At 41.2% G+C, this 23,517-nt stretch overlaps 6 protein-coding genes across 15 annotated transcripts; 1 reads left to right on the top strand and 5 right to left on the bottom strand.

The window, feature by feature from the left end:
* Positions 1 to 114: 114 nt before the first annotated feature.
* On the top strand, positions 115 to 2,532 carry LOC113690560 (patellin-4-like). The gene is made up of 4 exons (XM_027208524.2): positions 115 to 1,487; positions 1,605 to 1,729; positions 1,818 to 1,959; positions 2,066 to 2,532. Exons 1-4 carry the CDS (start codon positions 258 to 260, stop codon positions 2,333 to 2,335), a joined length of 1,767 nt encoding a protein of 588 aa, XP_027064325.2. The 5' UTR covers positions 115 to 257; the 3' UTR covers positions 2,336 to 2,532.
* Positions 2,533 to 2,627: 95 nt separating this feature from the next.
* LOC113690564 (tRNA (mnm(5)s(2)U34)-methyltransferase, chloroplastic-like) lies at positions 2,628 to 5,567 on the bottom strand. Its single transcript, XM_072058754.1, has 6 exons — positions 5,177 to 5,567; positions 4,979 to 5,039; positions 4,470 to 4,665; positions 3,750 to 3,823; positions 3,437 to 3,592; positions 2,628 to 2,910 (listed from the first exon to the last, which is right to left on the bottom strand). Exons 1-6 carry the CDS (start codon positions 5,454 to 5,456, stop codon positions 2,784 to 2,786), a joined length of 894 nt encoding a protein of 297 aa, XP_071914855.1. The 5' UTR covers positions 5,457 to 5,567; the 3' UTR covers positions 2,628 to 2,783.
* Positions 5,568 to 6,177: 610 nt separating this feature from the next.
* On the bottom strand, positions 6,178 to 10,121 carry LOC113691083 (phosphoglycerate kinase, cytosolic-like). Of its 3 annotated transcripts, none has more exons than XM_072058751.1 (7): positions 9,983 to 10,121; positions 8,608 to 8,867; positions 7,692 to 7,769; positions 7,328 to 7,588; positions 6,927 to 7,244; positions 6,630 to 6,788; positions 6,178 to 6,529 (listed from the first exon to the last, which is right to left on the bottom strand). In XM_072058751.1, the coding sequence occupies exons 2-7, from the start codon at positions 8,800 to 8,802 to the stop codon at positions 6,335 to 6,337; spliced, it is 1,206 nt and encodes a 401-aa protein (XP_071914852.1). In that variant the 5' UTR covers positions 8,803 to 8,867; positions 9,983 to 10,121; the 3' UTR covers positions 6,178 to 6,334. The 3 variants fall into 3 exon arrangements, with proteins under 3 accessions (XP_071914852.1, XP_027065083.2, XP_027065082.2); XM_027209282.2 differs by lacking the exon at positions 9,983 to 10,121 and adding an exon at positions 9,055 to 9,370; XM_027209281.2 differs by lacking the exon at positions 9,983 to 10,121 and adding an exon at positions 9,112 to 9,328.
* Positions 9,985 to 18,252, bottom strand: LOC113691082 (uncharacterized). 8 transcript variants are annotated; one of them, XR_011818205.1, is made up of 12 exons: positions 18,003 to 18,159; positions 17,554 to 17,831; positions 16,711 to 16,788; positions 16,338 to 16,598; positions 15,931 to 16,248; positions 15,577 to 15,735; positions 15,352 to 15,484; positions 12,580 to 14,793; positions 11,857 to 11,934; positions 11,558 to 11,627; positions 11,081 to 11,399; positions 9,985 to 10,979 (listed from the first exon to the last, which is right to left on the bottom strand). XR_011818205.1 is itself a non-coding variant. In XM_072058750.1 (9 exons), exons 2-8 carry the CDS (start codon positions 17,746 to 17,748, stop codon positions 12,599 to 12,601), a joined length of 3,339 nt encoding a protein of 1,112 aa, XP_071914851.1. In that variant the 5' UTR covers positions 17,749 to 17,831; positions 18,003 to 18,159; the 3' UTR covers positions 11,317 to 11,399; positions 12,580 to 12,598. The 8 variants fall into 8 exon arrangements, 2 of the variants coding, with proteins under 2 accessions (XP_071914851.1, XP_071914850.1); XR_011818203.1 differs by lacking the exon at positions 11,558 to 11,627 and having other exon boundaries at positions 18,003 to 18,252; XR_011818206.1 differs by lacking the exon at positions 11,558 to 11,627 and having other exon boundaries at positions 17,554 to 17,750; positions 18,003 to 18,143.
* LOC113689666 (phosphoglycerate kinase, chloroplastic-like) lies at positions 10,184 to 11,923 on the bottom strand. The gene is made up of 4 exons (XM_072059155.1): positions 11,857 to 11,923; positions 11,558 to 11,610; positions 11,110 to 11,399; positions 10,184 to 10,337 (listed from the first exon to the last, which is right to left on the bottom strand). The coding sequence occupies exons 1-4, from the start codon at positions 11,921 to 11,923 to the stop codon at positions 10,184 to 10,186; spliced, it is 564 nt and encodes a 187-aa protein (XP_071915256.1).
* A 1,798-nt stretch (positions 18,253 to 20,050) lies between the features above and the next one.
* Positions 20,051 to 23,446, bottom strand: LOC113690443 (phosphoglycerate kinase, chloroplastic). Its single transcript, XM_027208345.2, has 6 exons — positions 22,685 to 23,446; positions 21,925 to 22,002; positions 21,527 to 21,787; positions 21,035 to 21,352; positions 20,703 to 20,861; positions 20,051 to 20,489 (listed from the first exon to the last, which is right to left on the bottom strand). The coding sequence occupies exons 1-6, from the start codon at positions 23,105 to 23,107 to the stop codon at positions 20,280 to 20,282; spliced, it is 1,449 nt and encodes a 482-aa protein (XP_027064146.1). The 5' UTR covers positions 23,108 to 23,446; the 3' UTR covers positions 20,051 to 20,279.
* Positions 23,447 to 23,517: the final 71 nt, after the last annotated feature.

Raw genomic sequence — 23,517 nt, forward strand, 5'->3', positions numbered from 1 at the left:
TTCTAACCATGGAGGTGCCTGGTGCAGGGATCCCCCGCCTCTTTTTCCACGTCGCTGTTGTCAAACAAAGAAACAGACGGAGGAGAGGAAAATGAGGAGCGAAATGGGCTGACAACGAGTGGTGTAAGATTTGTGCGCTTTATCTTTAAACACTTCTCCCAGTGGCTTTCTCCGTCTCTTTTTCCGTTCTTCGGGCCCGTGTGTAGGTCTCGGTATTTCCCTTGCATGTAAATAGACGTCCAACAGAAATTTCAAGAATGGCAGAGGCGGCAAAACCAGAAGGTATCAGGGCGCCCGATATTGATGTTTCTCGGGAACCAGCGGGACCATCTCCAGATGTCAAGGCCAATGAGGCTGCTCAAGAAGAAGCTGCCAAGGTCGGCAAAGAAGATGGAGAATTACGGAAACAGAAGCAAGCCCAAGTAGAGGAGGAGGTAGATGTGAATGATAGAGGTGAGGAATCGACATCACCCAGAACAAAGGAGAAGGTTGAAGAGAATGACCAAGGCGAGCCTTCTTCATCCCCTAAAACAGAAGATAATCTAGATGCAAAAGAGAAGGTTGATGTTTCATCACCCAATGCAGAGGAGAAACAGGGAGATGCAGTTGATGTAACAGGAGAGACCTCGTCATCCGTTGCAACCAATAAGGGGGATTATTTGAAAAGTGACGAAAGTGATCTACTTTCTGATTTAAAGGAGAATGAAAGGAAGGCATTGGAAGAACTTAGATCGATTGTTGAAGAGGCCATTTTGGCAAACAAACTGTTCCAGGAGAAGAAGCGGGAGCAGAAGGAAGAGCCTGATCCAAATGAGGAAGAATCCAAGAAATGCGAGCCAAAAGAAAAACAAATAGAGTCGATAGAAAACGAGAACCACAATGATGTTTATGAGGGAAAGTCAGACAGAGGAAAGGCTAAGGTAGAAGATGAAGAAGAGGAGGTTAAATGTGTTGGCAACGATGCAGGTGTTTCGTCCCTCTGCATCTGGGGTGTGCCTTTAATGCCAAGTAGAGGAGACAAGGGAACAGACGTTATACTGTTGAAGTTCTTGAAAGCCAGAGAGTTTAAGGTCAATGATGCCTGGGAAATGTTGAGAAGCACCCTTCAATATCGGAAGGAGAATAACATTGACTCGATTCTGGAAGAAGATTTTGGGTGTGATTATGAGTCAATGTACTCCATGAGTGGAGTGGACCGTAGAGGCCACCCGGTTTGTTACAATGTCTATGCAGTATTTGGGAATGATGATTTGTACAATAAGACTTTTGGAACACAAGAGGGCCGGGAGAAATTTTTAAGGTGGAGGCTGCAGTTGATGGAGAGGCAGATTCAGAAGCTCGATTTCAGGCCTGAGGGAGTTTCCTCATTGCTCCAAATCAACGATCTTAAGGATGCCCCTGGACCATCGAGGAAGGATCTCCGTCTTGCCCTCAGACAAGCTGTGGCCCTGCTTCAGGAAAACTATCCTGAATTTGTAGCCACAAATGTGAGTCAAGCAACTTGCGTTTGTCTTCAATTCTCTATTTTTGTAATTTTTCTTATCTTCATTGCTATCCTTTGAGAACTCATTCCTGTGTTAAAAAAGTACATATTGCTTTTGTAGATATTCATCAACGTCCCGTTCTGGTATTATGCCTTCAACGCACTTCTATCTCCTTTCTTGACACAAAGGACTAAGAGCAAATTCGTGTTTGCGCGTGCAAACAGGGTCACAGAAACCCTTCTCAAGTAATAAAATTTTCTATATCTGTATCCTCTGTCTGTGGTTTCAAAATTAAATGATCATATCCGCATTGCTTGGCCGACCTGACTGCAGGTACATTGCTGGGGAGGAAATCCCGGTCAATTATGGAGGGCTCAAGAGAGAGAACGATCCTGATTTTTCCACGGACGATGGTGTTTCTGATGTCACCGTCAAGGCAGGATCAACTGAAACCATCGAGATCCCTACACCAAAGGTAAACGAGCGAGCATCTCATGGATTTAGTCCATCCTTAGTTTCTGTCTTTTCACATTGCACAGCTGCAGTGACCTAAAATGCTTCTACTTTTCTTGGAAACAAAGGCCGGAAGCACTTTGGTGTGGGACCTGACTGTGATAGGTTGGGAGGTAAATTACAAAGAGGAATTTGTTCCAAGCAATGAAAGCTCTTATACCATCATTGTCAAGAAAGAGAGGAGGATAGGGTGGCAGGAAGGATCTGTTCGCAACTCTTTTAAAAGCAATGAACCTGGGAAGGTTGTGATCACCATTGAAAACGGACAATTTAGAAGGAAACGAGTCCTATATCGTTACAAAATTAAGGATGCTAGCCTTTGCTCTTCTTCCTGTTGAGAATTGGTTGATCATCACAAAATCTCCCTTGTAAATTTGGGTTTAGACCACCGTTTTCACTTCTGTTCTTTTTGTGGTTATTGTTCCTGTAGTTTATGATAAGCCTTACTTGGCTCGCACTCCACCTTAAATGTGCAATTAGGCAAGGCTCTTATACAGTTCACATGGCATCCAGAGTAATAGAAAAATCTTTAGCATTTCTGGTGTCATTTACTTCATCTCATGGTTTTGTTCTTTGGTACGACAGAAGGATTGCTACCATATCATGCTTTTCTTTCCTTTCTACCTGATGTACATCGAAACCAATCCATTATATACTTAAACTGGCAAAACAAGATTTTAAGAGATGTTCAATATGGTGTCAACAGAAATGGTTTAGCAGGATATTCAGTACAAAAGTTAGTTGGGAAGGATTAGAAAGCAAAGATTTTACATTAATCTTTGTTATTCACCATCTCCTGTATAGAAGAATGATCATGGGAGCCGACGGCCTATTTAACATTTGGAGCTTGGTGCAGACCCAATTCTGAACTGGTAATTCAGAAGCAAATGCCTGGACCATCTCAAACTCTTCCCTATAGCAAATACAGGAGACAAATGTCTGAAACATCAATAACAGTTGCGCAACAACTGACAACAAGCATATAAAAATAGAAGGCACTACCATCACACATGTATTGGAGTCAATTTCTACAAAAAAAACTAAGAGCTCGTGTGGGAGTGTGGTGCATTGTATGATGAAATTTCAAAAGTACTGATTTAGTTGCTTCTTTCAGGCTAGAAAGCACTTCCAAGCAAAGCTAAAATTTGAAGCTCTAGATTTGACAAGCACTAGACCAAAAGCCACCGCACTCCTAAAGGGCTTTTAAGTATTTAACGTCATCCAGAGCAAAACAATCATCTCACCCTTTAGGATGCTGCTTTTTGCATAACAGTTGGAGGAACAATGCTTATTCAAGCTTATTACTCATCCAAAAATCATAAGCACAAAGGGATCCATGTGCAATTATCTCAATTTCAAGCGACTGAATGTCAAAAACACCATCTCATGTATACATAGAACAATCCTTGAAGAGAAAAATTACACAAGTAAATGATCACCTTCCGCCAGGATGGCCGACATAAACCACTATGCTGATGAGGCCCCCAGGTGCTAGTACTCTCTTGGCAGCCTCTAACGCAAGTAAAGTTGTTTCTGACCTTGTTATAAGCGCCTTTTGTCCTCCTGGAAGGTATCCTAAGTTGAACACAACTAACCTACACTAGACACAGAAAAAGAATATGACACGAATAAAAGATTGCAACAGCAAAGGGCATCAATTCAATCATGGTAGTGCAACTAGGAATGACAACGCTTATTATTGCACTTTAACAGCTCACACTGTATATCCCCATAAGTTAGCTGAAGTAATACCTTACAGCAACATCACTGGGAACAACTTCCTCCATTTTGCTATGACACATCAGGAGCAGCTCAACATGCTTTCTCTGAATTTATCAGCATGAAAAAAAATTTAGAAATAATGTGAAATGGGAGAGTCAGTCTGTACAAGGTTCAATTACGTTGAGAGAGAGAGAGAGAGATTTTAGTCACTTTAAATTCAGACCAAACAAATGTACCTCAGTTTTGGGTTTCAGAGGTATTTAGTAAAACGTGCGGTTAAGAGAACAAAAGGGGTGCATATTAAGAAATGCAAGCGTAGGAAGTGATGGTTACAGCTGGACCTGCTTCTAGTATTCTAGAGTCGCAGTTGCATTTCTGAAGAATTAAATGTAAACGTAAAATGCAGTGCTTGGCCAGCTAATGTGCCTGCAAGGACTAGAAAATCTTCAAATTGTTTTGCTTAAGAGTGATCTCTCAAATTCTGGAAATGACATTGCACTAATTGCATGCATTTAGTCAATCGTAGTCTTCAAAATCTCTAGGCTTCATACATTGTGTAGAATCTGAAGATATTTAAGAGCGATGCAGATGTACAAAATGCATGAGCCAACTTTTGTGAACTATAAAGACGAGGAATAAAAATGCCAAACGATGGGCAAGCATTGAACAGACTATACAGAGATGGGGGCAAAAAAAAAAAATCTGAAGATTTAAACAGCTAATGTCCAGAAGCATCCATCAGCGTGTCACCTGATCTGGAGTAAGAGACTGATCCAGTAAAAGTGAAGTAGTCTCCAAAGAAACTTTCTGAATGTCCATAGCATAAACACGGCCTCCATGTATGGTGTTATCAGCAACCAAGTTGACAAGGGCCAAGGTATCATGGCCGTTGCCACAAGTAGCATCAATAACCACGTCACCTTTTTGGACAACACGCTTCCACAAGCTACAGCAATAGGAGAATATATTTAGGATATACTTCAGAGGTAATTAGTTGGAATAAGCTGGATACATTGATCAGCATTTAGATATTCAATAGATGAACATGATGCTTCCGAGCAATCAAAGTGCAGCAGCAGAAGCATGAGAAATGGAAAGCAAGAAACTAAACGGAGTGCTCATCAATCATTTCCTATAGAGTACTAGGGTTAGCACAAAGCAAGGAAAGAGCAACCAACATAATTATTAAAAAAAAGGTTAAAAAAAACGAAGCGAAAAAAGAAAGTGGAAGACTAAAGAAAAGAGGGAGGAATACCGACGAGTGAGCAACTTGAGTGGCCTTCTTCTTCCCAAATACATATCCCATCATGACGTCCTCCTCTAATCCACAAAACCGTATATTAAAGAAAAGATAATATTTTAATGACGATAATAATAATAATAAGAGGAAGAAGAAGCAGTGGTGGAGCTAAAGCCTGGAAAGGAACAATAAGAGAAGGGAACGTAAGAACCTTTACCTGAAAGAGCAGGAGTGGCGGGAGTGGAGGTGGTTGCAGCTGAGGATGCATCTGTGATGGAGGATAAGGACGAAGCAGAAGAAAAGCAGTGAGGCAGTAGCGTTGGCGGTGGCGGTCGCAGAGACGGAAAGCGTTTGAGATTGCCCCACCCCGACGCCGACTGGATATTACTACTACTTTTGGAGAATAAATGACGACGACTACTAGTAATCGTAGCAGTCGCAGTATGGCAGCAAATACGCATCATAATATTGTGAATGGCCAGGCCAGACATCATCATCCTCTTCAATCGTGATTCCTGATTACAGCACCGGCCACGGCGAAGGCTAAAACCTCCTACGGAAACCAATTTTAAATTGAAAAAAAAAATATATACTAGTATATAGTTCACCAGTCACAAGGCGGGTCGCGCATGCGGGACAACAACCATTTGTCGGGTCGGGTCAAGCGTCGTCCTCGTTTCCAAAAAACAAAAAAAACACGCGCGCCTCCACGTAAAGGGTCATGATGAGCGCGACTCTCCCATTCCGGGATGCTAAATTGCTTGCACTTTTGCTGACGGATTCATTCATTAATTTTGTCTATCACCGGCTGGTTACATAAGTAATAGTTCACCTGCTGAAAATCCTTCCTTCTCCATGTCCATGCCGCATCTACATGTCAACGTCATTGTCTTTTTTTTTTTTTTTCCTGAAACGATGGGAAGTCAACGTCAATTGTCCACGGAGGCAAATCCAGTTCTAACGGATCGGATCATTCACTACGGCCAGTCTAGCAATCGCCGGTATAATGTACGCCCACCACCTTCCATAAGAATAAGAGCTGGATCAGTGCTCATAAAGATCTTTTAAAAGTGATTGACATTATTGTGTCCGCCCACCGAAGTTTATAGCTTAGCAGCAGCGCAGAGCAGGATTCGATTATGGTCGCAAACTCGAACAGGATACATAACCTCAAAAACCGCAGCAGTTTCAGAACCAACCAACATTAGCACAAAGTAATGCATAACAACGGGCAAAATTTATTTCCAAGTCTCATCTACGTATTACACAGCCAGCTATTTTTCAAGATCTAATCCGCTCAGGGGCAAAGCAAGATATGCAGCGAATATCTGAGGTAGGCAAATTGCCAAAAAAAAAAAAAAAAAAAAAAGCTCTTCTAAGCATCATCAAGGGCAAGTACTCCAGGGAGAGATTTCCCTTCAAGAAGTTCCAAGCTTGCACCGCCACCTGTTGAAATATGGCTCATCTTGTCTGCAAGCCCCACCTTCTCCACAGCAGCAACAGAATCACCACCTCCAATGATTGCTGTCACTCCATTCCCGCTAAGCTCAGCCAATTTTTTCGCAATAGCCTGACACATACAAACAACATCAATAAAGCATTTATTTTTCATATATGCAATAGCCATCAATGTACCTTTTAAGGTACAATTAAATACTACTATGTCAAACCTCTGTTCCTGTGGCAAATTTGTCATACTCGAAAACCCCCATTGGTCCATTCCAAATAATGGTTTTAGTGGCATCTAAAGCTTCACTAAATGACTTGATAGCATCAGGTCCAATATCCAATCCCATCCAACCATCAGGAATTCCGGAAGCTGGAACAACCTGCAGGATAAAATATAAAAAGCACCCTATATCCGATCACAACCTAACTACTTCAATCTATATCAATGATCTTGCCAACTATTTCGACAAGTTTGGGCATAGGGGGGAAGAGAGTCAAAGATGGGTTTGATTTCTGACCTTGCTGTTTGCATCAGGAGCAAACTTGTCAGCCGCAACTACATCAGTGGGAAGCAACAGGGAAACTCCTGTGGCCTTGGCCTTCTCAATGAGGGATAGGGCGAGATCAAGCCTGTCCTCCTCCACAAGCGAGGATCCAACAGAGTGCCCTTGGGCCTTGTAGAATGTAAAGATCATTCCACCACCCAGTAAGAGGATGTCAACCTTAGCCAACAGTGACTCGATTACACCAATCTTGGTTGAAACCTTTGCACCACCAACGATCGCAGCAAATGGTTTCTTGGGATTTGCCACAGCTCCCACGAGATAATCAAGCTCCTGAGGAACGAAAGCACAGGGTAAAAGTTACACTGCAAGCGCATGTGCGCGAAGAGAGTAACACTCAAAAGTGAAAAACAAACCTTCTGCATCAGAAATCCAGCAACCGCAGGCTTCAAATACTGGGCTACCCCTTCGGTGGAAGCATGGGCTCTATGTGCAGTTCCAAAAGCATCATTGACATACAAGTCTGCAAGAGAAGCCAGCTTCTTTGCAAATTCAGGATCATTCTTCTCCTCTTCTTTGTGGAATCTGACATTCTCCAGGAGCAAAACTCCACCTTCTGGCAAGGAAGCCACCAATTTCTCTACTTCTTCACCAATACAATCGTTTGCGATAATGACCTACTTGAGTGTGGATATAGAAGGTAAGTGCTGAGAGCCCCCTTAACCTGTGAAAATTAATGTAGAAAAACAGCAAAATTCGGAAGTACGCTAAACAACAGACCTCCACCCCAAGGAGTTCAGAGAGTCTGGGAACAAGAGGCTTCAAGCTGTATTTTGGCGTGACACCTTTTGGACGTCCCTGACACCAATATCCAGGCAAATACATCATTTCATTTGCTACGAAGCAAAAAGCTGACAATTACAAGAGCAAATAACCTCCATTCATAGTGAATACAAATAATATGGCATCCACGGAGTTCACCACTTCACCCCCAAGCAATTTATGTAAGGAATGTTCAAGATAATCCCGAGACGAGGCAATAGAAAAAGTACATTCGGATGATCAAATAAAAAAAGTTCATTCTTGTTTCCGATTGTTTTATTTGACATCTTATACTTGAGAAACTTGGATACTTATAGTGATTGAATCAAATATTATTTACTCCCCAAAAAAAAAAGAGCTTCATTCTATGCAAAAAAGAAGACCAGATGATCATATAATTGCCGGTTCACTCACTGTTTTTGTCTATTCTCCCCCTCACGTGTTTTGGGCTCACGGGGACAGCCTGGAGTACATTTTTGACTGCCCCTAACTGCAATAGCCAGTTGGGGCACCCTCCCTTCACTCAGGCCGGCTAGAGGGAGTAAAGAGAATTGACACATCAGTTGAGGAGTTAACCCGTAGCTTCGTAGCTCAAAAAAAGGGGGTCTAATGTCTTTTTTTGCAACAACACTTGATCTAACAAACATAAAGGCATTAGAAAGACATATTTGCAGAGCCATAAAATAAAAGCAAAATTTAGAATTGGAAAAAGGAAAAAAAAAAAAGAGAGGACCGAATAAAATGAAATATTCATTGATCTAAAATTTCAAGTGATCAGGAAGAATGGTAGTAACATCTAACATGGGCTTAAAACAGGAAATGCGGCAGCAAAGAATATGTAGAAAATAGTAAGGGAGTGAAGATATATACGCACCAGGTGAGAAGCGAGGATGATTTTAGCGGAGCAGCCGATCAAGTAGTTGATGGTGGGGACAGCGGCTCGGATTCTGGTGTCGTCGGTGATGTTGAAGTTGTCGTCCAAAGGAACGTTGAGATCCACCCTCACAAAAACCTTCTTCCCCTTGAGATCAGCTTCCTTGAGTGACCCCACGCTCTTCTTCGTCGCCATACCTACTGTAATACTAGTTACTATTAGTACTACTTGCTATTCCGGGCGATGATTGAATCTGTAACCTGGATGGGAGGGGAGAACCAGCAAAAAAATTGATTGGATTACATGTTAGTAACTACTACTCCATGAGTAAACCAAAACTAACGGGACAAAAAATGATAAATTGATTGGTTGATTGATTTATTTAACTTCTAAACTACACCCAAAACAAAACCAAAGAAAAAAAAAAAAAAAAGAAAAAGAGAATACTAGGAAGCTCGAATTGAATGAGAGTTGGGAGAGACGATGACGATCAAGCAAACATACACACTGATGGATGAGATGCTGGGAGACTTATAACAGCTTCACTCTACTGTCCGCGGCTTAGGTGATGGTGATGGAGGTTTTAAACTTCACTAATAAAAAGAGAGTGCCAATTACGTACACCCACTACTTACTCATATACTACTGCTAGTACGGTAGTAGTGGCAGACTAGAGTGGTATTGAGAATGGAAAGGAGAATCTGCTACCCAATGTTTTGTTTTCTGTCTTCTGGGTCAAGAAACTTTCGAACCATTCCGTCTTCGTCCAGCCAGTAGTTTTGGCTAGAATTTCAGAATGGAAAGGAGAATCTAGAAACTTCTGCTCCCATCTTTTGTTTTTGGGTCAAGAAACTTTCGAACCGTTCCGTCTTCGCCTAGCCAGTGGTTTTGTTTAGGCCCATTGGAACCAATCTCCCCCACCAATTTCCGCCACATTAGGGAGTCCAGGGCCGTCCATCCATTTCCAAGTACTCCGATCTAGTTTTTTTATGACATATCAAGAGCTGGAATGGATGGCTTGCTGCTGCGGTTTCCTGGTTCTATACGCTTTTATCGATCCTTCGGGTTTTTGCTTGTGTTGGGAGGGGGGGGGGGGGGGGGGGAGCCAGCAGAGGTTGTTTAGTTACCGGTTTTGCAACTATAATTTTCAATGTCCGAGAGTCGGTTCATCATTCAGCGCGCTCAGCTACTACGATTTCAATTCTTTCCCAAATAACTCCTAGCTTCCAAAACGTTCCCAAGTCCGACACCCCATCAAAACCCCTTATGTTTATTGCGGTTATGGATTCTCTCCACATAAAAATTTTGCTTCTTTTCTTTTTCCCCCAAAACATAAAATAAAATTACTCTTGGTACAAAATAAAACTTTGCTTACCATTTCGCTTTGTTTGTTCGGATGATCTCACAAGGGCAGGCTAAAATCAGACCTTACATTCACCCAAATGCGCACATCGAAATCAACTCCTCTCTTCCTACATCTCTCCTTTACAAACCCCAAATACCATAAACAAAGGCATTAGGTTTAACAAGAATTTTAGTTTTGGTTTTTGCCTGCGCAGGAACTGGAGTAGTTTGGTCAAGAGCAATCATACTTGAGCTCCAAACTGGCACCATCCCCGGTGGACATTGGCCCACTAGCAACTCCAACCTTCTCCGCAACTGCAATCGAATCTCCTCCAGTGATGTTTGAGTCCCTTGCGCTCAGGTCTGCTTGCTTGCTTTTCAGTGGCCTGCAAAAAATATTTGCATTTCTATCGACAACATAATCTTCCTTTCGTTAACCAACCCCCCTCCTCCTCCTCCTCTCCTCCTTCCCCAACACCAAAACAAGGGAAAAAAAAGAGAGAAAAAACACGTTATTATAATAGTTAATGCAGGTTACAATAACGGTATTACGTGTCAAGTATTCCTCAAGAAAGGTGCAGGCCCAATCGCAAAACACGCAACCCTGCAACATAGTACAGTTGCAACGCCTTTCTCCGTTAGCAATTCTTCGTATAACAAAAGTATCTTGATCTCATTTGACCTCGTAATAGACAATCCAACCAGAGTGCTTCCATCTTGCCTTCTTTCCCCAACCCCCCAACCCAAGGGCTAATCTTATCCGACGCATTCATGAAAAATATGAAACCAAATTCCATATCCAAGCTTACAAGCCTCGGTTCTGATGACAAATTCAAAGGCCTCCATCCAATATTACAGTTTTTGTAGTCTCCAAGACCTCACTGAATCTTTTGAGAGAGTCCAGTCCAATATCCCGTCTCATCCAGCCATCTGGAATAGCAGATGCCGGCACGACTTATGATAATAAACACAAACTTTCAGCTTTTCGACTCACTATTTGGGCCAAAAATGCACGAAGACCAAAGCATCTGAGATAATCAGCATAATAAGGTGCACGCAATTGAAGAATTTTAATCTTTTCAGAATGCACATAGAAAGTTCCAAAGGAGCAGCGCTTTAAGAAGCAGACCTGGCAGTTGGCATCAAGGGCAAACTTGCCTACAACAAACATCATCACTAGGCAGCAACAGGCTAACTCCTTTGGCCTTGGCCTCCTCAAGAAGTGATGTTGCAACATATGACTTGTCCTCCTCTACCAATGACAATCCCACTGAAAGACCTTGAGCTTTGTAGGATGTGAAGATCATTTCCCCACCCAAAAGCAAAATGTCAACCTGCTCCAAAAGCAATTCAATCCCTCCAATCTTTGAGGAAACCTTTGAACCACCCACACCAGCAGCAAATGGACTTTTTGGGTTTGAAACGGCACCAACCAGTGAACCTAACTCCTATAACAGCAGCAGAACAAATTAACATCAACTGACAGGAATCTCAGAAGCAAGCAACAAATACTGGCAACATCAATCAGGTAACATGGATTCACAATGTGGCATTTTAAATGCACAAGATTGTTTGTAGAATAATAGCTTAGATGAAGCAAGCAAACCTTTTGTAAGAGGAACCCCCTAACTGAAGGTTTCAAGAATTTTGTGACACCTTCTGTGGAAGCATGCGGTCTGTGTGCAGTACCAATGTAGCATTAACATGTGTATCTTTTAATGAGACAAGCTTCTTTGAATATTCAGGTTAACCTATTCAACAATTCTAAAGGAGAAAGAACGCACGTACAGCAAGATTTAATCTTTCATAACAAAATGAAGTATCATATGACCAACTTCTTTTTGCTTTAAAGAAAAGAAAAAAAATTATTTTAAGTGAATTGTAGCCTACTTTGAGAGGACATACCTGAATACCAAGTAATTTTGATAAGCACGCGACAAGAGGGGCCAGACTGAAATTTGGAGTCACACATTTTGGGTGGCCCTGGAAGCGTGGAGAGCTTTGTTCATTTGTGAATCAAATCAAGATGAATGCAATGAAAGACATGATCCAAAAGAGAAGACAATTATGTGCATGCAAGAATTAGGCAACCAACCTTGTTCATAACCAAATCATCCAAAATATCTAAGGAAATGATAACTCTAAGTTGCAAGATCATACAAAGAAAATATCAGCTTCATACTTTCTTTTTTAAATTCATAATCCTTGAATCTAGATACAAACCGGGATTTCTTTTCTTAGTGGGAAGCTGGCTCATCCTCACCCAACAGTCCAAAAGAATAATCGTAGTGCTCCATGTAAACAACCTTGAAGACTGAATACATCCATAAGACTAACACATAAACTTTCAATAAATTCAAACCTGTTAAATCATTGTGCCAAGTTTGAAACTTTATATAAAATTAGTTTGTAGTGTAGTTAAGCAGCAGCATTGAAAGCATGAAGCATAATTAATTTCACAAAATAGGATATATTGTACATACAAAGAATTATTACAGGATGTGTTATAAAGTGTGGCTACCTTTCACAAAGCAAAGCTAAATATATTACATTCAAACTAACAAAATCAAGGACAAATTACCAAACATGAAATGTACTACTAGTCCATGCTGAAAGTAGGATCCGTACCCGTCATCGTTTCTGCTCTCTAGGTGCTTTTCCTTCTCATGTGGTGTAGAATCAGAGGTACTCCTTCAAATAGATGTGACAAGTAATTCTCCAAATCCTCAGACGTGTACTTTATGTACTTTCCAGCATGTTTGCCACTCTCTAGATGACTCCCAAATCTCCCCATGAAGGAACGATAAGCTGGAATCAACTTCTCTGAAATAGATATCTTAAGCTCATCTCTAAGTTGCAAGTCAGGGACCTTCCAAGCCGTCTGTATCCTATAAATATCTTCAAAACAAGCATTGAAATTCTTAAACCTCTCCTTCAAAAGCACCTTCGACGCATTACTTGAGCTCCCTCCAATCCCTTCGTCCTTCAAACAAGACAACACCTTGCTCCATGATGCTCTAAGATAACTTGTTGCATGCTTTCTAATCTGACCACGACGTTTCCGGATCCAATCATCACCCAAATATTTTGCAAGATCCGAATCTTTAACCTTCTGAACAATGTAAAGTATATTATTCATCAGAAACACAAATTTCAGCCCTTCCTCCTCATACATGCTTGACTTCTCGTCAAGGTTCAATTCCAAGGACAAGATCAAAGACAGCAAACGCAGTCCTATTGGACTCATGTTTTTGGCCTCCAGCTCTTCACCATCATTAACCACCTTTGCGTCCTTGGCTTCTGCTTCTTTTGCATCCTCACATTCAGCTTCCAATAATGCATTAAGTGTATCACTGTAATCAACGAGCAACTTCACATAATTCATTACATAACGCGTCAAGGGGTGAATCTCACCATTTTGAATTGGCCTCCTTGAGCTCTCATTCTGAACAGCATTCTGAAATTCAACAAAAGTCCCAATGGCTGCCTCACCCAACCCATCCACAACTCCCTGAGCCTCACTGTATACCATGTCACCTGCTTCTTTATCACTGCAAAGCTTCTTCAAATCAGGCAAAACATCTTTAAGTGCATCATACATATCAAGAATTCTGAACAACTTCTCTGATGACCTTCTACCAATAGCCACTGCTTCCCCGAAATTTAATAGCTGCATCACACATCCCTTGGTGGCCTCAATAAAGCAAACATCTTCAATAACATCCAAACCAGAAAAAATCTCCTCGCAGAGGCACTTTTCAGCGGTTAACAATATCCTGACCACAATTTTCAGCGCGTGAATCCATTTTTTCATTTTCTCATCCAAAGACTTCCACTCTATCCTCTGAACATCCTCGATACTAAGCTTCTCAACCCCTAAAATTGACATACACTCATCCAAGACATCACGACGGACGCTCGAATACACCTGACAACACTCCTTCTCATATCCTGCACGTATCATTCGGTCAGCAATTCCTTTGAGATCTAAAATAGCATCAGGGTTTACCAAATCATGAAATAATTCATCACTCCCCACACTCCCCTTGGCCACATGGCGATTATATCTGCAATAGACAATGCCGTCGCCATCACCCTCATTGTCATTGCCATCTCCATCATTATCGCCATGATCAGCAAAACTGCAAACCCCACTGCTGCTAGACTCCAAATCAGGAATCTGTGTAACTCCATCTGCAGGAGTGGAGGAGGAGTCAGAAGTGAGGCGAACCAAGAACTCATCGATCCTCTCAACATCCAGAGGAACCGTGTTCTGGATTAAGGTGTGACGAAACTCCTCTTCCAACCTTGACATAGCCAACTGCAGAGCATTCTCCACCCGCTCCAATTCCACACTTTCCAAAGCCAAGTCCTCCATCAACTGTATAACATAATCAACAGCCTGAAAATAATCATCAATGACAAACTCATCGCTATTTGAGTCCCACCGGTGGATCAGCTCCTCAGCGGCCTCCAATTGCAAATCGGCTTGACTGTTGGGGGAAAAAGACGACATGTTGTCATCCCACCCACCAGCACCACCGCTGCCGCCAGCCACGACAGAAGGAGAGGAAGTTGAAGAGGGCGACGCAGCTGCAGCTGCGGCAGAAGCTGACGATGTCTGCATGATGTTAGACAGATTAGCAAAACGGGCGTCGATTGACGAAAAAAGAAGAATCATATCATCTGTGTTAATGTTTGCTGAAGAGTTAAGGCTCTTGAGGATGTGTTGGGCAGCTGCTAAGACTTTTTGCTCTCCATCAGTACTACAAGTTGTCACCGCCATTTCCCCCTTTTTCCTCGTCTGTCTCTCATCCTCTTCTATTTCTTTTCTTCTTCTCCCTAAGACAAAATAGATGTAATTTTGTGAGTGACAAAAGGGGGGATTATTAAAACACACACAAAAAAAAAATGTATTTCAGAGTAATTAATAATTACACAAAAATGTAGTGAAGATGTCTAAATTCATAGAGTCTGATTATAACGTTTGGGCTATGCAGAAATAAGGCGTCACCAGCACAAAATCCAAGACAAAAAATGACCAAATTAAAAAACCTCATTTCAATGAAATCTTTGATCAGAAAATGAAACAGAATATGTATGACCACAGACCTGCCAAATACCAACCACTTATTGCACAAAGAACCTCATTCACTGCAGTAGTTTCAAAACACCGAGAACATTGGCACTAAGCAATGCATAACAGGAGGTCAAGCCCATAGTGAAATTTATTCAAACTTCCATTTATACTCTACAGGGCCAACTAATTTTTAAAATCTAATCCACTCAGGGAAAATGCTGAGATATGCCGAGTTATGTATGGTACGCAATTTGGGAAAATAGGACAAAAAAACTATTCAAGCATCTTCACGGGCAAGAATTCCAAGCTTGCAGAACCACCTTCTCCACCTGTTGAGATATGGCTCATCTTATCAGCAAACCCTGCCTTTTCCATAGCAGCTACATAGTCACCACCTCCAATGATCGTTGTCACTCCATTGCCACTAAGCTCTGCCAATTTTTTTGCAATAGCCTGAACATGAAAAGATCATCAAACACAAAATTTTACTTCATACGCAAAAGGCAACAGATGTACGCTACTGCAAAATCCGAGACAAATGATACCTCTGTTCCCGTGGCAAATTTGTCAAACTCGAAAACCCCCATTGGTCCATTCCAAATAATGGTTTTAGTAGTATCTAAAGCTTCAATAAATGACTTGATAGCATCAGGTCCAATATCCAACCCCATCCAACCATCAGGAATTCTAGAAGCTGCAACAACCTGCAAAAAAGCTTGGGTCCTTTTCAAAACCATAAAAAGCAACCAATTCTTACAGTATAGAATTAGAAATTAATTACTTCAACCCATATCAATGACTTGAGATATAACATACAGCATCAACTAGTTAGACAACAAGTGTCAATTTGTTTGATCCTAGTGGGCGGAGAGAGAGGGGGGTGAGTTTTGATTTCCAACCTTGCTGTTTGCATCAGCAGCAAACTTGTCAGCCACAACTACATCAGTGGGAAGCAACAGGGAAACTCCCTTGGCCTTAGCCTTCTCGATGAATGATAGGGCAAGATCAAGCATGTCCTCCTCCACAAGTGAGGATCCAACAGAGTGCCCTTGGGCCTTATAGAATGTAAAGATCATTCCACCACCCAGTAAAAGGATGTCAACCTTATCTAACAGCGACTCGATCACACTAATCTTAGTTGAGAACTTTGAACCACCAAGAATTGCAGCAAATGGTTTCTTGGGATTTGCCACAGCTCCAACGAGATAATCAAGCTCCTGAGGCAGGAAAGCACAGGACAAACGTTACTCTGCAAATGCATGTGCCATGAAGAAAGTGAAAGGAGTCGCTCAACTGAAAAACCAACCTTCTGCATCAGAAATCCAGAAACAACGGGCTTCAAATATTTGGCTACTCCTTCGGTGGAAGCATGGGCTCTATGTGCAGTTCCAGAAACATCATTAACATACAAGTCTGCAAGAGAAGCCAACTTCTTTGCAAATTCAGGATCATTCTTATCCTCTTCTTTGTAAAACCGGACATTCTCCAGGAGCAAAACACCTCCTTCTGGCAAGGAAGCCACTAATTTCTCAACTTCTTCACCAATACAATCATTTGCCATCTTGACCTATTTGAGTGAAGATATAGAAGGTTTGCGAAAGAAAGCCCCTTAGCCTGTCAAAATTAAGGGGGGAAAGGAAAGAAAAAACAAAACATGGAAGTACACTTAAACAACAGACCTCAACCCCAAGGAGTTCAGAGAGTCTAGGAACAAGGGGCTTCAAGCTGTACTTTGGGGTGACACCTTTTGGGCATCCCTGACATCAATATCCAGGCAAATACATCATTTGATTTGCTCCATGCCAAAAAGCTGACAATTACAAAAGCTATATAACCACCATTCATAAGCAAAACGCAAGCAGGACCTCTAAACTCCAGAATGGAAAATAAATAAGGGGATAAAATAATTATGCTATCCATGTAATACTTGTTACCCAAGTAATTTACATGAAAAATGCTCAATAAAATCCAAGACAAGACAATAAAACCAAGTTCATTGAGGGCCACTCATTTCTATCAAAAAAGGTTATACGTTTACAAGTAAAGTTTGAACTGTGCAACAGTTGTCGTACTAAAATATGATCATCCATTTTTCTTTTTCTTTTCTTTTTTTTTTGGCATACAATGAACCATTTTTTTTTTTTCTGTGAAGTATGTAATCATTATAATTTGCAAGTATCAAAGTTTCTCTAGTATAAGATGTCCAATGAAACAATCGGAATAATAATAACAAATAAAAGCCAAATTTTGAGGCGAATAGAATTGCCATTAATTTGAAAACACATTTTGGCGTAACATTGAACGACGTAATTGCAGAATCATACATTAGAAGAAAAAAAAAGAATCAACTACAATCAAATTGGCATTGACCTCAAACCGACTGTTCTGAATAAGTAGTAATAACATGGACTAATACAGGAAATATTACAGCAATGGATATCTATGGAAAACGCTCCAAAACGTTGAGAAGGTAATGTAGACAAGTGTACAGATACTAGAGAGAGAGAGAGAGAGAGACGAACGAGGTGAGAAGCGAGGATAACTTTAGCACCGTAGGCGATCAAGTAATTAATGGTGGGGACGGCGGCGCGGATTCTGGCGTCGTCGGTGATGTTGAAATTGTCATCCAAAGGAACGTTGAGATCCACCCTTACAAAAACCCTCTTCCCCTTGAGATCAGGTTCCTTGAGTGATCCCATGCTCCTTTGTGCCGCCATATCTCCAATCGTAATACCGGGGGTAGTATTATTCAATCCGATCGTGTATGTGTAATTTCAAAGGGAGAACCAACAATCAAATACTAGCATGATGTCAGTGATTAATGCGCCACAATCATAATGAAAAGAAATGATAAATTGATTGACTCAACTTCTAAAATACACCCAACAAAAAAAAAAAGGAATGAGATAGTAAAAAGCTTGAATCGAATTGAAACTTAAAAGAGACGAAGACGACCAAGCAAACAACATACAATGATGGATGCGATGGAGAGCTTTCCTCTGCCGTCCGCGGTTTGGATGATGGTCAAGGAAAACCCCCTTGCCTGCCGGTTGCTGCCTACGAGCTTCCAGGGATCAGACCCCGCGGTGAGAGTTTATTTAGTAATAATTAGTCTACCCGAAATGGTTAAGTGGAAAACCCCTTGCCGCCTACGGGTTACGGAAGCTGAGATGCAAGCACGACGTCGTCTAGAGCAATCTATTGGCGTTTGCGTCGCGTTTGAGTTTACCGGACTTGGCAAGGCCTCACTTATATCTTAGTTCGGGCAGGATACAAGGGGGAAAAAAAATCGTTCTATTTTACCCCAAAAAAAGGTCTTTCTTAGTCAACAGTAACGCTTAGGTTGGTTGCTTTAGATTTGACGGGAAAAGAAAAGAAAGCGAGGGAAGATTTTTCCTTTTTTTTTTTTTAATGTTTCAAAGTTGCGGAGCAAGGAAAAGGAAAAATATGGGAAGATTTGCAGCCTGTTCCGCTTCTACCATGTAATGTAATAGCAATTACGATCACTATAAAAAAAACCCCCCCCCCCCCCCCCCCCCCCCCCCCCCCCCCCCCCCCCCCACAATGATAATAATGGGTTTTTTCAAGATTCCGATATCCATTTACGGATGTTTGGTACCCGCCGCTATGAATGGGAATGCCTCCTTTTTTCTTTTTTCTTTTTTTTTTAATTATTTGTTTCTTTTTCCATCCTTCTTTCCTGCGTTGATTTGCAGGAAGTTCAATCGAAGCGCTGACAGAGTACAAAATCATTTAAATCAAATCCCCTCGCTAACAATTAATATCCTTTTGGATTCCGAATATTTCACCAAAGAATCAAGAACCTAATTTCTTAGCATCCAAAGTAATTAATTGTTTTTCCTGGGATTATTTCTAGCTAAACCATCTCCTAGGAAGCCAATAGATAAAGATCTTCATGGGGAGATTTGTGAATCATCAATTGCCTAAGAGATTCACTATCAATTATGTGGATAAATTGGCCAAGCCAATCTCTTTGGATTCCAACCTATTTCCATTTCTGTAAGCAAGGGAAGAAAATAGAGAGGGAAAGAACTTGGAAGGGATGGACAGCAGCGTAGAGGAAAAGAGAATATTTTACTGTAGCAGAGTTTTTAAGGTATATTTTGAGATATTTTTAGAATATATTTTGGAATATTTAAGAGTAGTAGAGTTTTTATAATATATTTTGGGATATTTTTTAAACATTTAAAAACATTTAGACTACTCACTTTTTAGAGTACCTTTTAGAGTAATTTTTAAAAATTTCTATAGTATTTGAAAAACTGATTTTTGAAAAAATTGATAGATCCAAACAGAGAGCTATTGATATCCCTAAGAGTTAATAACAATAAATCCCCTTAAGGTAATAACCATTTTACACTTTATTCTCGAATATTATTTTCCTCTTAAGTTGTTTATTTGTCCCTAAAACCATTAGCTAACTCTATTATTTATTTTGTACCATTTAAGACAAAATAATAATGTTTAAAAAAATTAATATTCCTAACATAATAATAAAAACAATTATATATATTTATGGATATAGATTTTGTTAGAAACACAATACGATTGAAACACACGTGTTCAGTCATGTAGGATATATTATTGCTCAAATGAGGAAAATAGAGTAGCGAAAAATATAACCAATTTTGCTGCGAGCTTAGTACATGATGTGCAGCGGAAGCACAGCTCCCCGCTGTGGATCTCACAGCGACATAGTTTAAGCTCTTTAACTTATTTTTGATGGATATTGGTCTAGATGTAAATAGAAACACTTTCATTGGTAATAGAAATGAAAATTTGCCACTCTGACCCAAAAAAAAAGAAGAAGAAAGAAATGAAAATAATCCGAGCACTCCTCAAAAAATCTCACACTCCTCAAACTTTATCTAATGCAAATGAAAGGAGTGTTTGAGATTCTTTTAGGAGTGCTGATATCATTTTGCAAAAGCAACTACCAACATGTGTTTTCTCTCCGCATAAGAGAATGGATTAGATGACTGAGAATGAAAAAGATGATTGTACTTCAAATTTAGACATGCAACTGTTATTGCTTGCGATATTGGTAGTTAGTTTGTGACTTTATTCAGATGATCTGGGAAAGGACAGGCAAAATCAGACCTGACATTGAGCCAAAGGTGAACATCTACAATAACTCACTGCTTCCTACATCTCTCGTTTACAAACCCAAAGACCATAAAGAGGCATTAGGTCGAAATATATATATATATATCAGCTTTGGTTCTGCCTACACAGGAACTGGAGTAGCTTCATCTAGAGCAATGACACCAGGAAGTTGTTTGCCCTCCAAAAGCTCCAAACTAGCACCACCCCCGGTGGATATGTGGCTCATCACACCAGCAACTCCCACCTTCTCCACAGCTGCAACTGAATCCCCTCCTCCAATAATGGTTGTGACTCCCTTCCTGCTCAGGTCAGCTAGCTTCTTCGCAGTGGCCTGCAAAAAACATTTTAACGCATACACAAGCTATTTTAATACTTAATGCAGGGATCACAACGGAAGTGCTACAAGTCAGGGATTCCTCAAGAATGGTGCAAGCCCAGTCGTAAAGCCCGCAACTACGCAACACAATACAGTTGCAACCCCGCTGTCTGTTAACACTTCTTTGAAAAACAAATGAAACCAAATTCTGTGTCAAAGCATTTTTACCTCTGTTCCGACAGCAAATTTGTCAAATTCAAAGACTCCCATAGGTCCATTCCAAATTACGGTTTTAGCAGTCTCCAAGACCTCACTGAATGTTTTGATTGAGTCCGGCCCAATATCCAGTCCCATCCAGCCATCTGGAATGGCAGACGCTGGCACAACCTATGATAATAAACACAAACTTTCAGTTTTTCAACTCACCATTTCTGCCAACAATGCATGAAGACCTTAGCATCTTTGATAATCAACATCAATTTCGATCAAGCAATGAAGACATTGATCTTTTACAGAATGCATAAAATGCGTCAAGAGAAGCAAAGCTTTAAGACGCAGACCTGGCTGTTGGCATCAGGGGCAAACTTGTCCGCAATAATAACATCACTGGGCAGCAACAGACTAACCCCTTTGGCCTTGGCCTTCTCAAGAAGTGATGTTGCAAGATCTAACTTGTCCTCCTCTACCAATGAAGAACCCACTGAAAGACCTTGAGCTTTGTAGAATGTGAAGATCATTCCTCCACCCAATAGCAAAATGTCAACCTTCTCCAAAAGTGATTCAATCACTCCAATCTTTGAGGAAACCTTTGAACCGCCCACAATGGCAGCAAATGGTCTTTTCGGGTTTGAAACCGCACCAACCAGATAGTCCAACTCCTATAACAGCAGGAGAACAAATCACCGCTAGTTTACAAGAACCTCATAAGGAAGCAACAAATACTGGCACCATTAATCAGGTAACGTGGATTAACCAATCTGGAAATACAAAAGGCACAAGATTATTTGCAGAATGCTCCATACATTATGATAGGTTAGATGAAGCACGCAAACCTTTTGTAAGAGGAACCCAGCAACTGAAGGTTTCAAGAATTTTGTGACCCCTTCTGTGGAGGCATGCGCTCTGTGTGCCGTACCAAATGCATCATTAACATAAATATCTGCTAGAGAGGCAAGCTTCTTTGCAAATTCAGGTTCATTCTTCTCTTCCTCCTTATAAAACCTCACATTCTCAAGAAGAAGAACACCACCGTCAGGAAGGGAAGCCACCAACTTTTCAACCTCTGGGCCAATGCAGTCATCAGCCTTAACAACCTATTCAACATTTGTAAAGGAGAAGGAACGCATGTAAAACGACAGTCAGTCCTTGGTAACATAAGGAAGTATCATCAGGAACCAAAAAAAAAAAAAAAGAATAAAGATTGTTTTGAGCAATTTGCAGAAGGATATACCTGAATACCGAGTAATTCTGATAAGCGGGGGACAAGAGGGGCCAGGCTGAATTTTGGAGTCACACCTTTTGGTCGGCCCTGGAAGCGTGGAGAGCATTTATCATTTTAAAACAAAGCAAGATGGGTGCTAGCCTATAAGAGATATCAACAAAAGGAGAAGGCGATCATATACATGCAAGAATTAGACAACCAACCATGTCCATAACCAAATCATCCAAAATGTGCAAGGAAATGGTACGATCAAACTTGCAAGATCATATTAAGAAAATACCAACTTCGTACTTTACTTTATTTATTATTATTTTTTAAAAATAATCCTTGAGAAGATAAGCAGCCAAGCTCTCTTTGGTTAGTGGGAAGCTGGCTCATCCTCACTCAACAGTCCAAAACGATCATCATACTACTTTACATACCCATTCTTGATGACTGAATACATCTAATACAAAGGGCACATTAATGTTCAATTGATTGAAATAAATGTGCAAGTTTGAAACTTTAGATTTAAATCCGCAAGACAGAATCAGGAATAAGATGTGTGTGTGTGTGTGTGTGTGTTTGTGTATTAATTACAAGCGAAATGAAAAATGAGTTCAAAGAATTCCAAGATAGATTTAAGGGCAGAAAAACAAAATGGGAGGTCAGTCTGGCGTCTAATTCAAACAACGGGCAGTTCCAACGACATCGCTTGAACATGGATTATGAAAAATACAGCACAGGTGGGAGAGTGAAAAGCTTGGAGTAAAGTGGTCTGGTGACTCACCAAATGACTGGAGAGGACAACCTTAGCTCCGTTAGAAATCAAATGCTTGATAGTGGGGATAGCAGCTCTAATCCTAGTATCATCAGTGATGTTCTGGTTGTCGTCGAGAGGGACATTGAAATCGGCCCTGACGAAGACGTTCTTGCCCTTCAAGTCGGCGGCGGCGAGGTCCCCGACACTCTTCTTGGCCATTGAGGCAACGCCTCTGATAGGCTTGGCAGAGGCTTTGAGGGATCGGAGCTTGGTGGCAACATGGTGGGTAAAAATTGGGTCGGCGGCGGCAGCAGCGAAGCCTAGGCGGCGACGGGAAGTGTTGGGGAGGAAGCGGGTGGTGGGGACAATGAGGGAGGAGGGTCGAGTGGTGGAGGATGATGAGGTTGGGGAAACACCACGGAAAGTGTGCGGTGCTGCTGCGGACGCCATTCACACGCACTTTCTTCTTGAGGTCTCTTCTAAGAATGGAAAATGAAACTACGGGACTGAGTGCTCTACTAGCAGTGCAGCGCTGGAGAGGCAGACTTGCTTTTGAGAGGGGAAGGGAAAGAAACAAAAAACAAGTAGCGGTTCAATTCTGCGAGTCTATGCTGGTAGGATTTTAGGAACTGGGAAAATGAAAAGAAGGTTGTGTTGTGTGACACAGAAATGTTGTTGATTGATGAAGATGGGGCCGGCGTTGCCAATTGCGGGGAGAAATCAGAAAAGGGGGGGGGGGGGGGGGGGGGGGGGGGGTATTTGTGGACGTGGAAATTGAAGCAGTGATTGGGAACGGGTGGGTGCTGAGCAGGGGATTTCTTCTTATCGTCGAGGAGAGGTCCAAGATGTTCGATGATTTT

Source organism: Coffea arabica, chromosome 7e (assembly GCF_036785885.1).
Source record: "Coffea arabica cultivar ET-39 chromosome 7e, Coffea Arabica ET-39 HiFi, whole genome shotgun sequence".
Lineage (NCBI taxonomy): Eukaryota > Viridiplantae > Streptophyta > Magnoliopsida > Gentianales > Rubiaceae > Coffea > Coffea arabica.